The sequence below is a fragment of the Metopolophium dirhodum genome, chromosome 3, assembly GCF_019925205.1.
Source record: "Metopolophium dirhodum isolate CAU chromosome 3, ASM1992520v1, whole genome shotgun sequence".
Taxonomy (NCBI): domain Eukaryota; kingdom Metazoa; phylum Arthropoda; class Insecta; order Hemiptera; family Aphididae; genus Metopolophium; species Metopolophium dirhodum.
The window spans coordinates 6,877,157-6,892,182 of NC_083562.1; the positions used below are offsets into that span (position 1 = coordinate 6,877,157).

General features: G+C 32.2%; 1 protein-coding gene across 1 annotated transcript in view; it reads left to right on the plus strand.

The window, feature by feature from the left end:
- Positions 1-386: 386 nt before the first annotated feature.
- The window catches only part of LOC132941562 (uncharacterized), a 128,175-nt gene continuing 113,535 nt past the window's right edge, over positions 387-15,026 (plus strand). The window contains exons 1-2 of the mRNA XM_061009668.1: positions 387-750; positions 14,720-14,775. Of these exons, the coding sequence (XP_060865651.1) occupies positions 738-750; positions 14,720-14,775 (69 nt within the window). The 5' untranslated portion in view covers positions 387-737. The remainder of the gene's footprint in view (positions 751-14,719; positions 14,776-15,026) is intronic.

Here is a 15,026-nt window from a genome sequence, read left to right on the forward strand (position 1 = left end):
TACCTATCGATGCTATTATTATTTATTATTTATTACGATCATATTATTATCTACAAATGCGTCCATCGATATGATCTCATCGCTCGTCGTGTGGCACATCGTGTCTTACGACGTCTGCAAAAATATGACAAAAACAGAAGTGTACACTTGTAGGAAAACAAAACGATAATGGGAAAAAAAGGGGAAAAAACCAGGACGCGCGCGCGTTCCGTACGGCTTCGAAAAGCCCATCTGTTCGGTTACAGTGGTTGCGTCCGGCGGACACGTGACGTCACCGCGCCAGCAACAGGCGGAGGGCATCAACACGCGAAGGTGGTATACATTATAATAGCGGCCACCTCTTGTCTGTCCGTCTACCGGCGGGTTCTTTCAGTCTTGCACGACAACCCGCGAGTTCCACATTACCGGCGGTAGTGGACATCGGGTTTTATTCTCCCGATATTTAACACGCTCTGCGTGTTTGTTCGTTAGTTCGTTTGTTTTTTTTTCTAATAATTTTTAAAAATAATACACTAACAAAATTTAAAAGAAAAAAATATTTAATAAATATAATCATAGTTTTTAAATCACTTAAATTTTTTAACTAATTTTTTTTTCTAAAACCGTATTGTGTAGTGCTACGAGTAAAAGTGATACGTTATATTAATATAACTACAATCGTTTATATATATTTTGTGTTCGCGTTTATTCGCACTGTGTGATACAATATCATGTACATCGAACACACGTGACAGAAAATGCCAAATTACGGTATGTACGTCCTCTCTGTAGAGATGGATTAAAAAAAAAATATTTAGTTATAGCTAACTTTTTCAGCCATATATTATAAGTGACTTTTTTTTAAATAGTTAATTTTTATAAATAATTATAATACGTCTCATATTGTTTAGGTTCCTAAACTATTATTATAATCACAGACCTAATACAAATTCAATATTTGGGACCTGGGTAATGATAATAAATTACGTTTAATATAGGTACTTAAATATAATTGTCGCAACACACAGTAAACACTTAACAACGACTACGACTTTATTTTGCAGAATATACCATATAGAATATATTCTTGAAATAGTTTCCAATCACTTTTATATTTTATATACTTCACAAGTTGTCTATATCTTAATAATATCTAGTACCTATTTATTCACCTGCAGACGAATCAGAATGTGAACAAAATTATAAAATTTGGTCCTTGCGGTTCACAATTTAATATTAAAAACTTATATAATATGCAATTAATTTTTGTATCATACGAAATTTTTACAACTATAAATGTATAAATTCTATTTAAATTTTAACGCCGTAGCAGGCAGCTGCCTATTTTGACTGACGACACAACTGCTGACACAAACCTATAACTTAGCTACGTGACTTTTTGTGAAGTGCAATAATACCTGTACCATCTGAACACTTTGAACAATTATTGTGGTGTATTGCATAGAATTTTATTATGTGTACAGTGCACACGCATATGAAAACATTTTGAACGTCTTAAAGTTTAATTTTCAATGCACTAAAATTTGATTTATTTTATGGGAAATAAAAAAAGTGAAAATATCATCTTTAAATAATGTTTTTTTTCTAAAAACGCAATCGTGATGAATAACTGTGGACAGAAAAGTGTAAGTTTTTATTAGCGTTGTCCCAATGACTTTCTAAAACGTAAACTAATCCAAACACGGTTCGAAAGTGATATATTATACACTGCATCTACATAAATTAAGTTGACAAGTTTGCCTACACATTCGGTATTGTCATTAAAATTAGTATTTGTACATGTAAAGTCTTAATTTTCGTTTGTATATAGTCTTACTCTATTTTTTAAATCGTCGGTTTATTTCCAACTGATATCTTGTGCCTTCTACGAACATGTTTTTATTTTTGGGGGGAAAACTTTTCTTTCAAACATGCCATGCCGGAGTAAAAACACTTTCGTCACGGTTTGCTACACGCAATGCAGCCCCCTATGTTAAAAGTAAACGTGACTGTATAAGCAACAGTTGGACGGGTTGTGTCAAATGTTTGAAAACAATTAAATAATTTATGCGCGTTTAAACCTTAGTATACTCAAAGAAATTTTCAAAACAGTTTAGAAAAATTAGCCAAACACTTATGTTAGCTGTAGGGTACAGGAAAAAACCACGAAGGTTTTCGCCCCCGCGTTTACCTACTAGGTATAATAATGTATTAATATGTGAATAAAATTTGTTTTTATTGTTTATATTGCCTTGAAATTAATTTTCAACCTAGTAATAAATATATTACATTTTGAGTATAAACGTATTTCACAGTATTGTTTAGAATTTATAACTAGGTTCAGAATTAACTTGATATAGAAAAAAAATAACTTGTTTTCATAATGATTTTTTACATACATAATAATGAATTAATAATAGTTTTCACTGGTTCATTACATTTTGTATGAATTTAAATGATTATTATACTCATAATTTATATCACTTAATTTATTAAAATCTATTATAATAAATATGTATGTAAAATAATATAATATTTAAAATGTATTATATAAAAAAAATTACTACAATTAGTTACTAATAATGGATGTTATGGTACTGTTTTTTAAATAAATTACAAAACTTGTATACAATTTTTAAAATATAACTGATTTATAGAAATTGTAATTATTTTATATTAAGATTAAACATTTTTATATTTAGTGTTTATTAATATTATATATACTTTTACATCCTTTTTTATAAACGCGTACTGAAATTATATCATGCGTTATCAACTCGTTTCAGGCATATATGTACACCGTGCACGGTACACACAAATTGTACACGACAGGTGTTAACCAGGGGGTCCTAGATTAACCACAAAACAGACCATTACATTAGAACACATTTTTTTCCAGTAACAATGTAACATTGACAACACTTATTTTTCGATGAAACATAATATTAAAAAGGTTATCTGACAAATAATATGTATGATGAAGCGTTACTGGATAGTATATAAAAGCGAGAAATCTATAAATTATTATAAGCGCGTAAAATAATAATAATAATAATAATTCCGGAAATTGTTTTAAATGTACGCTTCATTGACTGTGTACACAGGGGTTCCTATAGCTGTGCAATGCCCCTGTTTTTTTAGATGCATGCAATGGTATTTATCCATTATAATTAAAATTAACGATGTTTTATTATTTTTTCAATTATTTCGACCACATCCTTTCATGATGACCGATTTGGGGTACTACACATTTTCGCAAAATCATTGCACAGGAAACGAGGTATGAAGGTTGACCAAGGGTCTTTCAGGCTCGATATTATTGTTGCATCACTCTGGGGGGTAATCCGATTGAAGATTTTATATACACGCCCATTTATAAATTAAATTTGCTAACAAATAAATCGGAATTCAATAAAAATGATATATGATTTAATAACTGGTCAAATTTGTCTAACGAAATATTAGGGATGGTAAATAAATAAAAAATACACCATAAGTAAGAACATAAACAAATAATATCTATTCTAAATTAGGTATATTATTCGTTTAATTTAAAATTTTATATAAACTTATACTGGTTATAACTTATCAAATACGTAAGTATATGCTATATGATTATTTTACCAGTTATAATTTTTCAGCGTTTATTTTGGTATTTTAAAACTATCATAACTCATAAGTATTACTTAGTATAAAATTGTATTTATGTAATACATTGATAGTTCCATATTATATAAAATTAATAAGTGTAGCCGTGTAGGCCAATTTTTAAGACTACAAGAGGTACCGTTATGACGTACTTATCAAATTTAACATAATAATATGCAAAAAACATATTTCTTTTATGCATTCAGTATTCTAGTTTAATTCAATACGTGAATACACTAGTAAAAATGGTCAATTATTTTTATATAAAAACTAACTTTTTTTCGTCTTTTAAAAATGAAAATAACGGTGATTATATGTACGTTGGTGATAGATAATAATAATAATAATAATATATTTTTACGTTTAGTATTGTTTTTACATAGTGTATAAATCTAATAAAATAATTTATCTGTGAAAAACGATGCATTCACTTCTGATTGTTGAACTACAAATTAATTAATATAATATATTATATTACAATTAGTAATTTAATTAAAAGCCAAATGATGTTTTTACTAGACAATCAATATTTGTGTTAGAATTGTAAAAAATCTATTAAAAATTGTTTTAATTCTTGATTAAGGTATACAGTTAATATAGACGATAATAAATAGAAAATTAAGTGTATAAAGAAATACTATTCTTAACTATTTCAATTGAAAATTATTTTTTTGTATCTATGGTATTATATAATAATTTTAATGTTACAAAATGTTTTTATATCAGCTAATCTAAACCTTAAAAAATATATTTTGAAAATATTTTACTAGATAAATAATTTAATTGTTATTACATTGCAAAGTATTTATTGAAACTATTTTAAGGTTTAAGAAGATATTTTATGCATTCATTAAAATAAACAATTTATTTTATTTGTAAAACAAATATAGTCCAAAAAGTTATATTTAATAATCATAAATCAATTAGGTACACAAATTTGTTTTATAGACCTATCACAAGACTAGTTAAAGTTTACTATTCATTAAAAAATCATCTGATATAATTAAATTGAAAAACAACTGAGTTGGAGATAATTGCCTATTATAATATACGCCGTATAGCCGTATGCATCCTTCTCTAAACCTCTATAACAATATTACTATAAATCACATGTGATATATTATAATAATTATGTTCATGAATCGAAGTCGTTTTTTTATCGAACTACCTATGTGTATTATAATATTCTTGATTTTATTTTCAATTTAAATTACTTTTCCCGCGAACTCCTAATAATTTATTTACGATTCGGTCTATTACATAATATCACATATTATTATTATTATTATTATTATCGTTATTATTACTATTATGAATTATGATTATCATCATTCATTATTGTCCAACGAGCGCTCAGAAACCGTCATAAAGTTATTGTAACGCGCTATCCTCTAGCTGTACATACCAATGTATATAACACGCCTATAATGTGCATTCGCTTCGTTCGGGAGACTCTGCGACGGCCGAGCGAAATATTATATTATCGGCGCGTATATGATTTATACCTACCTACCGGGTAATAAAAACTAAAAACTAAAAAAAAAATGAAGATGAAAATAAAAATCTCATTTCACGGTGGTGCAAACTTTGACGATCGTCGGAGAAAAAAAATAATAATATGTCGACCGAATAATAATGTTATAACATTATTATACATATCGAGCGCCAAGGACGTGCGGCGTATTATACACTTTTAACAACCTGTACCTCTGTATAATAATATACCATATTATGTTAAAAAAAATTCTCCGCTTAGATCCGCGGTGACGAGGATGGGAGGGAGGGTCAAAGGGGACACGTTATAGTTTTGCCCTTCTCCTACCACCTGGGGGCCGCCTGGTGTCAATCGGTTGATTTGATTTTTGCATAGTCACGGCGCCGCGTTACACATATTATTATTATATATTATATTATTAACATTATTATTATACACGCGCACGCTTTGCAGACAACGCCGCCAAGCAACCACGGCAGTGGATTATACTTAGACACGTCCGTCTCCGTCTTGCCACCACCACCACTGGCATATCTGCGAATTTCGTTGAAAAATTATTCAATATAGGTACTTGCAGATACAGTAGATATTATACACGTGTTATTATCGAGTCTTGAACCGTGGTTTCTGGTATACCTCGTGATTGTTTTTCGGTTCTATATGGTTTCGGTTTGGGCTTATTTAAAATAGAAATATAATTAAGGGTTAGTACCTCCTAATAGCACCAAAAAATCAAGGTTCTATAAAAAAATGATTTTTCAAACAAAATTGTATTTGATTTAAACGCAGCAAACTTATACTTTGTGACTATATGGTATCATATAAGAGATAACCTAAATATTATAACATAAAAAAAAATATTTAGAAAAGTTGAACATATTTCATATATTCATAGTTGGGCGTTCGTAATAACATTAGGTACCTATAATACGTATATCATGTGTCGGCGGACGGAGGTATCTACCGGCTAATGATATTTTCTTTATACACTGACTTCTATAGAAAGTATTCTCGTTAGATTTTGTAATCAACGATATCTATTGCAGGGGTTGTAAAGAGTTTTCACGGCTATAGAACACCTTCGTCATTATTATTATTATTATTATTATTATTTGTCGAGATAATTAAAAATTGTATCTCTCTTAGAATTCAGTTGTATCGAGACGACCGCATCATAATAATATAATATATACATATAATATATATTTTATTGTTTGTACTTATATATAACCCATTGAATATTAATATCAATTGTTCGCGTCCACGTTTAAGGGTTGGGCGTCAGTCGTTCCATCATTCACGGTCATATACACTCGATAGTTTCATTTTTTAATTTAAATTTTTTTCTACCAAGACGGTCGTTAGGTATTGTTGTGACATAATCTCCGATTTGATAAACTTTCGAGTAGGTATATTTATACGATTTGTTTTATAGGTTTTTCTGCATTCTTTGATTGCGTTATATTTAAAAAGAATAAAATTACGCATCAAAACTTGCGCTAAACAATATTACGCAATTGCGCCCTTGAAGTGAATATAAATAAGAACACAAAATGCACGTTATTATATTATTACAAGCGAATAGATATCATATTATTTACCTTTGTCTGTTATTTGTTTTGTTACACTTAAGTAATCGGCTGGTCCGAAGTTTTTCGATTGTTCGATGTGACACCTATCTAACCTACCTTAAAAAATAAAATATATAAATTGAATTCAAATAATCGCATATTATAATATATTACATAGGTATTAACATTTTCAAACTGACTATTTAATTGAACATCGTTGATGAGGGTCCCACATATTATTATAATATACCAATAACGTATTATTCAACCTCCATTATTGACCATTACAATAGTGTATACCAGATACCTATTACATATTATATTATTTAGTACTACATCATGGCAATGCGGTCGGCGTTTGGTGTTACCTATATATGAATACAGACCTATATTATATTATAAATATTATTATTGTCTACACTTATTTATTGCGCTTTGATATGTTTTATTTACGTGTCGGCCCGCCCCCGTGCGCACAGAGTGATTTAGGGCGAAATCGTTTGCACCGCAAAACCGGGTGGGTGAGCAACGAAGGTGGGGGGTTTGATTAATATTGTTTTGGCCGTTCCGTCAAACTGCGGTCGGACCGTGTGTTGTTCTGCAATAGTATGTACACTGTTTCATAACGATTCCGTACAAGGAAAGTACAAGTTTATACAGCGTTTATATTATTATATTATATTGTAACACGCTGGCCGTCTGCAAGATTGAATAATAATAACACGAAGAGCTAACTCCAGCACGTACATATAATATACTTCTCCGTTTTGCGTTTGTATTTTTATATTTTTTTTTTATGTAATACCTCAAAACTTGCATATTATTCTGATGGTTTTTCGATATTTTTTACGTGCAACTATCGCGTTTCCTTTTCGAGCGTACCAAAAAAACACAACGCTACTGTATAAATATAATACCATCGTATAATCACTTCTGCTGCAGTTGGCGTATTCGTTTAGTGAATTTTAATTACGACGATCCACCAGGACCTTTCACGTCTGTGAGATTTTTTCTTACCAAATCATATACGTATTTTTTTAAATATATTATATTTGCATCCCGTCTGAAACTCGGGTGCGCTACAGAGCCACTTAGTCACACATGTGACATAAATGTAATTTTATGCAAACACGGCAAGCGACCTCGGCGAAGATGTAATGTACGTACATCGAGTAATCGAATGACACATGGAATATAAATAGTCAACAACCTTCGAAGTCTGCATTGTTTCCTATCAATTCGTTTAGGCTTTCGACCAAACTGTATTAACAAAATGCCGAATTTAGATTAATTCGTTTTTTTTTTGTATTGCAAATGTAAGAATTACGTTATGCCATTTGAATTCCGCCGGGTGAAGGCCAGTGTAAAAATCTCAAATAATATTGTTCGTCACAATGCTCTGTTTTACTTTCTTTCCGTAACAAGGAACGCGCGCGCGTGTATAGAGCGAACGTTCAGATATAGGTACAACGACAACAACGAAAAAAATGAATAAAATAAACCTGTGTGTGGGAGAGCAGAATTGAAAGTGAAATATTTTTCTAAACAAGTCGTGGCGACCTTTTTTGATCTGGTCAACCACTTTTTTCTTAAACACTAACTAGATCCGAACATATTTTTTATGTATACACTATTACACGCTATTCGTATACATACGTTAAATAATTATATCATTATTGATGAATATGGTATAACGACTGAACGTGTTGCCACATGTTTTTGGAATTATATTCTTATTGCGATTGTAGCGGCGGTCATTTGTCATTTTTTATATTTTATTGTGTACGTATATTGTCCAGCGACCGAAACACGAATTATAGTGTATTTGCGATGAAAAAATAGGGAGCTTATCGAAAGTGCATATTGATATTATGCGTTTATTTGATTGTATAATAATATACTTACCTAGGTACCTTATATTATTATAATATAGTTGTACAAATTAAAATAAGACCAAAACGATAATAATTCACTTTCGCTCTGTCCGAAATCAGTGATGCACGAAATGTCCGTTTACACGATCCAATGATCTGTTACGCAACCGTTAGAGAATTATCGAAATAATTATGGATGTGCGAATAGTATATTCTGTTTTCTACATTTGTTTTAGTATACTATGCTAGCTGTTACCTATAGTTATTGAATTTTTTAAACGGTTTGCCCTATACGGTACACACTTAAAACAAATCATCACACGCACGCGTAGCTTACAAAAATGAACAAAAATGAAAAGGGATAAACATTTTGTTTTACTTTTTAGCTAGACGATTAGCATGTGGTTTTTTTATGACCAGTAACATGATACACATCAGTTGTTGTGGAGAAGATCACCTTGAGATGAATTCAGATGAATTCATAAGTAGCAATAGGGTCTCCCAGACGGGTTAATACAATTATACAAAATATTTGGTACAGCGAAAACTTGACGATGTTACATACAAATATTATGACTGAGAGGAGAATTCTACTCTCTCCTCATGACTGATGATGTTATTCCATATTTGGCTTTGCCCAATTTCGTTGTTTCCTTTTACTTAAGAGCTTACCGAAAATGGGAATCGGAAATCCGTGAACAGGTTAGTGATTGAACTGTAGAAATTAAAATTTGACAACTTCAAAATCCTAACTTAACTGTAAAGCCTTTTTTATTTTAAAAAAAATACTATTTTAATGTCAATTAGAGAATGTAACAATTATATATTAAAAATCAAAAATTATACCGTTTTTAAATAAACTAATTTTTAGAATAATAATTCAAGTTAACATTTAAATTGTATAATTTGAATGTTTATCAAATAACTTTTATTGTAATACCTTGAAATGCGTATTCAAAAATATATATTTAAACGTAAGCTTAGTAAATAAATAAATACAAATGGTGTAAGTAGGTACATGTATTTTTTTTTATTACACATTAAGAATATGTACAAATATTTAATTACAGATACTTACAAACTGGAATTTAATTTTGCAACTAAAAAAAAAATCTTTAAAATTGTTTTTTAGAACTCGTTATCCTTATAGTAATGTTTATATTTCTGGCAACGTTATGCAATGACATTGTTTGTTAAAAGCCCCAATTACCATTGAGTCATTTGACATTGGATAAATAATCATTTTTCTCACAAAATACTAAACTCAAGTTGACGAAGTTATTAACGTTTATAATGTGACACACAAATCAGCTGCAATATATCAACATGAGTTTAACGACCTATAATATATTATGTTTTAAAAAGCCAAAAAAATTACGGTCCTGCTTTAGTCGGCTTTAGGTAGGGTATGTCATGGACGTAATACACGCGTAGTTTTTTACGGCAACATCGCGATCGAATCAGGATAATTGTTTGATTCCTACGCCTATGGCATAATACAATATTATGTAGGTACTATTATAATTTATAATATATACACATATAGGTAGAGTAAAATATGTAAGTGCAGCAAGCATAATTAATACGCGTAATAATTTTCATCCGGATTACAACTATTATATATTCCAGTCCTTGAACACTCGAGACTCGTAAGATAATACGAGGCTCGCTGAGAAATTTGCACACGAGGCGTAGGTATTGTGTGCGAAAGAAAAAATTGTATTAAGTCAACGTGTAGGTTAGTCTTATAAAATATCGGCGCCATCGTGTTTTACATGCACGCGACCCACTGCGCAGGTGCTCTCAGCTGCAGCAGCAGTCGTATCGGCGAATCGATCTGCACACAAATATTTCGAGTGACGCAATATATTATTGTAATATGGACATGATGGGTAAACAATTATTTGAAATTCGAAACGCCGAGAATTTACCGGAACGGAAATTTAAAAAAATGCATTAGTCGGCTACTATTGTCGCGCGGCGCAGCAACTGGTTCGCCGCGGCCTTGCGCCCGGAGACCGCGCCCGCCGCCGCACACTTCTCATTCCAACCCAATACGCGGCACGATAGGTATTAATGATTATGGCATGTAGGTATATCGGTGGGTCGGATAACGCAAAAAATAATATAATATATTTTCGCGTGCACCTATTTAATATAGTCTTACCTACTTTCTATATTAATTCGCGTTTCGAATTATAATATTATAATTTATATATTATTATCGTCTTATAATAATTACACTGCCGGCGCCGAAAACAAACGTCAACCGTCGTGTGGAAGATAGGTCGACACATTTCGTCTTGTAATATACGTAGGTCTATCCCGAGAAGGTATTTATATTAATTATAGGTGCCCCCTCCTCCCATTAATACTCGGCACGTCATATTATTACGTTACTGCGGTGATTGACTATGCAAGCATAATATTATATACTTACGTGTCGCGTCGTTAACCCGCGAAAAGACATTGTGCGTCCGTTCACGGTGGACCTCATCTCCGCGTTTCACGACTGGTCGGATTCTCGACCTTGCGGAAAACCGCAATTTTTCGTTCAAAATAATCATATAACGACAATAATAATACACGAATTACTATGAATCCGCGTAATGAGGATACTGAGGGCTGTCCGTTAAGATCCGTACAAAACAACAGTATATGTGTTTATAGATGTATCGTACGTATTGCTTGGTCTAGGTAGTAGGTACTATTATTAACAAATTACATGGGTAATGACTTATGACACATTATGTGCAGAAGACTTAGGGGCAGCGCTCACCAAAGTAATAATAGGTAGTAAAGTACCTATCTATATGTACTTTATTTGTACGATGACGATTTTTCTGAAACTATGGGGGGATTTATTCGCAAATATTTGTACGACGTGAAAAATATAATAAAAACGGCGGTAACGCAATTATTTTAAATATTGCATTTAACTACGATTGATTGTTCAAAATGTATCTGCCGACAAAATGCAATTCATATCGTGGAAGCGCCCACCGAGATGGATGCAAAATCGAAACTTTCCCTAGACGTGTTATTCGGATTCCCCTTATACCTTCACCAAAAAAAAACCGATTGGAACCCGAGGTCTTGCATACAGTAAGATTTATTTCATATATGTTACCATTTAAGCTGAACACGCTGCAACGTATACAATATCTACATCGAAACAGTGCACATGCAGCTAGGCGTATACACATATGCAGGTCACTCATTTTTCATATGGACCACTGTTGCACCTGCCCTCGTGTTTCTCGGCCTCTTTGACCTTTGTGCGCATACCGATTGTCAACCTCACGGCGGTAGTTCCACACTGCACTACCTCATGCAGTGCGCGCAACACCTCCGCCTCCATGTAGGCACCCGACGATAAATCTCGAAATACCTTGACTTTGCCGGTCACGTGTGATTGCTGTGATGTAGTAGCGGTGGTCTCGTAACACGCAGCGAGGACTGACTCGGCCGTATATATCAGTAGAAGAACACGAGTATAATATATATAAGTAGCTATCCTGCAGGTTCTTATCGACTGTCGAAAACGACGTGTTCCATAAACGGTTTTCGTTGTCGGCTGCTGTGCGCTGCTGCAGCCTACAAGAAGTCGTGAAGAAAAACGAATATTTTTTTTTTTCGTTTTTCCATCACAATTACGTATACTAACCATCTCAACTATATATGCCGCCGCGGTGTCTTATATTATTCAGAGTGTCGTCGACCGCGGCTAACTGCAATATCCACGCCGTCAATTCATCACCGAATTAAAGATACGGTTATTCTCTCAATTGAGTTTCTGCGATTAATCTAATATGTACGGCGACGTAATAATAATAATAATAATAATCGGATTTATACTGTATAGCGACCGCAATTGGTTTAAAATGGAACGAGCGGTGATTTCCTACCGCTGACAGACAAATCCACGGTTTTTTTTCCTATATTTCTTTTAGATTTCCCAAACAATAGGGGAAAAAACTGTCGCCTGATTGTCGTAATAGTAGGTACCTAATTACGGCGAATAAAAAATATTTATGTACATAAATATATATATATATATATTCGGTCGATTTGACGACTAGAAACGTTCAAGGACACCAATGTCGGCAGTCATCAACAGTAGTGCACTCTACGCCACCGAGAGTACGACTCCACTCGCTCATCTACCTGGTATATACTAGATAGTATATAGCCTGCAGTGACTGCATACCTGATGAAGTGAATCCGAATGCAGGTCTTTGACATTGTTGAAACCGCACGAGAGACATCCGCCTACTAGTTTTTATACAAACACGCGGTTACCGAGCGCTGCACGATACGCGTATATACTTACCTATGTGTATATATACTATTATATGTACACCGACGGAAAATCGTCTGCGACACAAACAAATAATAAATACAATAAAGCATTTTCTGTACCCCGTCGATATGTAAATACGCGCCTAGCCGGATGTGATCTGTATACGATAAGGTCGGTCGTCGGAGACCACCGAGCGAACGTCGCCTGGCTCGGTTCCCCTACGGGCTACGCAGGTGGTTGGTACGTCTTATACATTATAATACAACCGAGAGAAGTATATATAGATACACATGCATATACAGCAGCAGGGATGAAAAGATCGCAAAAAATCGCAAGAAATAAAAACAGCAATAAAAAAAATTAACTCGATAATTTAATAGTGCAGTATATTATACATGAACTAATGTACCCAGGTATTCCTATTACGAAAACTACATATTAGCAAACTATTGCCCGCTGTGATCAACCACCAGACTGAATCTCCTCATTTTTTTCATTTTAAAATAAAAAAGAATTCATCACATACATAACTATATAATATATATATTATATTGCACATGAATAAACTACATGCGTTTTATATGACTCTTAGACACTTTTTCATTATAGCATAATAGTCTATGCCCTATGGTATGCGTATACTTAAACATACAAATGTGGGAAAATTCCGTTCTGCCTCTCGGTGCAAAGTGCAATATAATGAAATGTCTGTATATACGTATACTACTACGTACACCCAACTTTACGGTATATTTTACAATATTTGAATCTAAAATGTTTCTACTTATGAGACTTGTGACTTGTGAGTCGTATATTATACAAACTCACGTTTATTTTATTGCATGTTGCCTACGCTATATAATATTTTTTTTAAAAACCGATTAGTATTATTTCCGCGCCTTTCCAGCGTTTAAATAGAATATTCATTAAATTTTTAAATGTATTCATATAATTTTATTTATGGTATTTGTGTAAATATTTGCATTATTCACAACAATAGTAGGATATTTATCTACTATGACAAAAAATTAATATTGACATTCACATTAATGTTTTTAAACACATTTTGTCTATAACATATTATACCTATACATTTTATATTATAATAACCTGACGTTGAATATCCAACAATAATGTGATAATTGTAAGGGCCAATTGTTTATTCTATTTTAATTTAGAGGTTTAGAGCTACGTGTGCCTACGTATATACAGTTACTATTATAAGTATTATTCAAATGTGTACTAGTGTTTATTATGTGTGTAATAATATTATGTGTATGTATAAATGCGTTTAAGAACAGTTATAACAAACGGACAATTGTTTTCAAAAGTATCTACCTAGCCAATAGAAAGTGAAAAAAATAACACTATGATATATGGGTGTATGCGCAGCAGTGAAAGATTTCGTGGGTGATACGAAGGCGTGTTTCGTATTTGGCATGACAGTTATTCCTACCCTCCCCTTCTCACAAATTGGCCCAGATTTAAAAAAAAGTTTACATGTAGGTACAATACGCTACCAATAAGCGTTAATCACGAAGTGGTTTTTCATTGAAATTATATTAAAATTTTAAATTGGAAAGTGTAGTAATTATCAAAATGACTTGTCACGACACGTACGTTTTGTATAATATTTAACCCGTTAAACGATTGCAATGTACTGATTAAAATGTGTGATTGGCAACCGGATAAGCTGTTCAACGATCAATAATCATTAATGAACTACCTATTAATGTTAAATTTGTATCGCTGATTATCGTGTATGATTATTATTAAATAACCGGTGAAACTATTATTACATTGAGACGTCACTATGATAAAGTCTTATTTGTTTTGTTTTTTTTTGCAGTGAAAATGAAATGCATCCTGCCTGCAGTGTTATGGCTGTGGCAACTCCTAAGTTTGGTAAGTAACAATTCAATATCATATAACCAATATTCTTCTAGATTCTGACTTATGTCATCGTTAACCCCAAAGAAATATCATTTCATTTTTAATTATAGACTGTGTTACCGAACTGTTTCAAATTACAAATAATTGAAAGTCGAACAGTAAAAGATAGTACTTATAGGTATATATTGTACCTATATAGATACCCATATAGTATTAATATAATTTTCAAGCTGAAAACTATCAATTAAATTCAAAATTTTCAG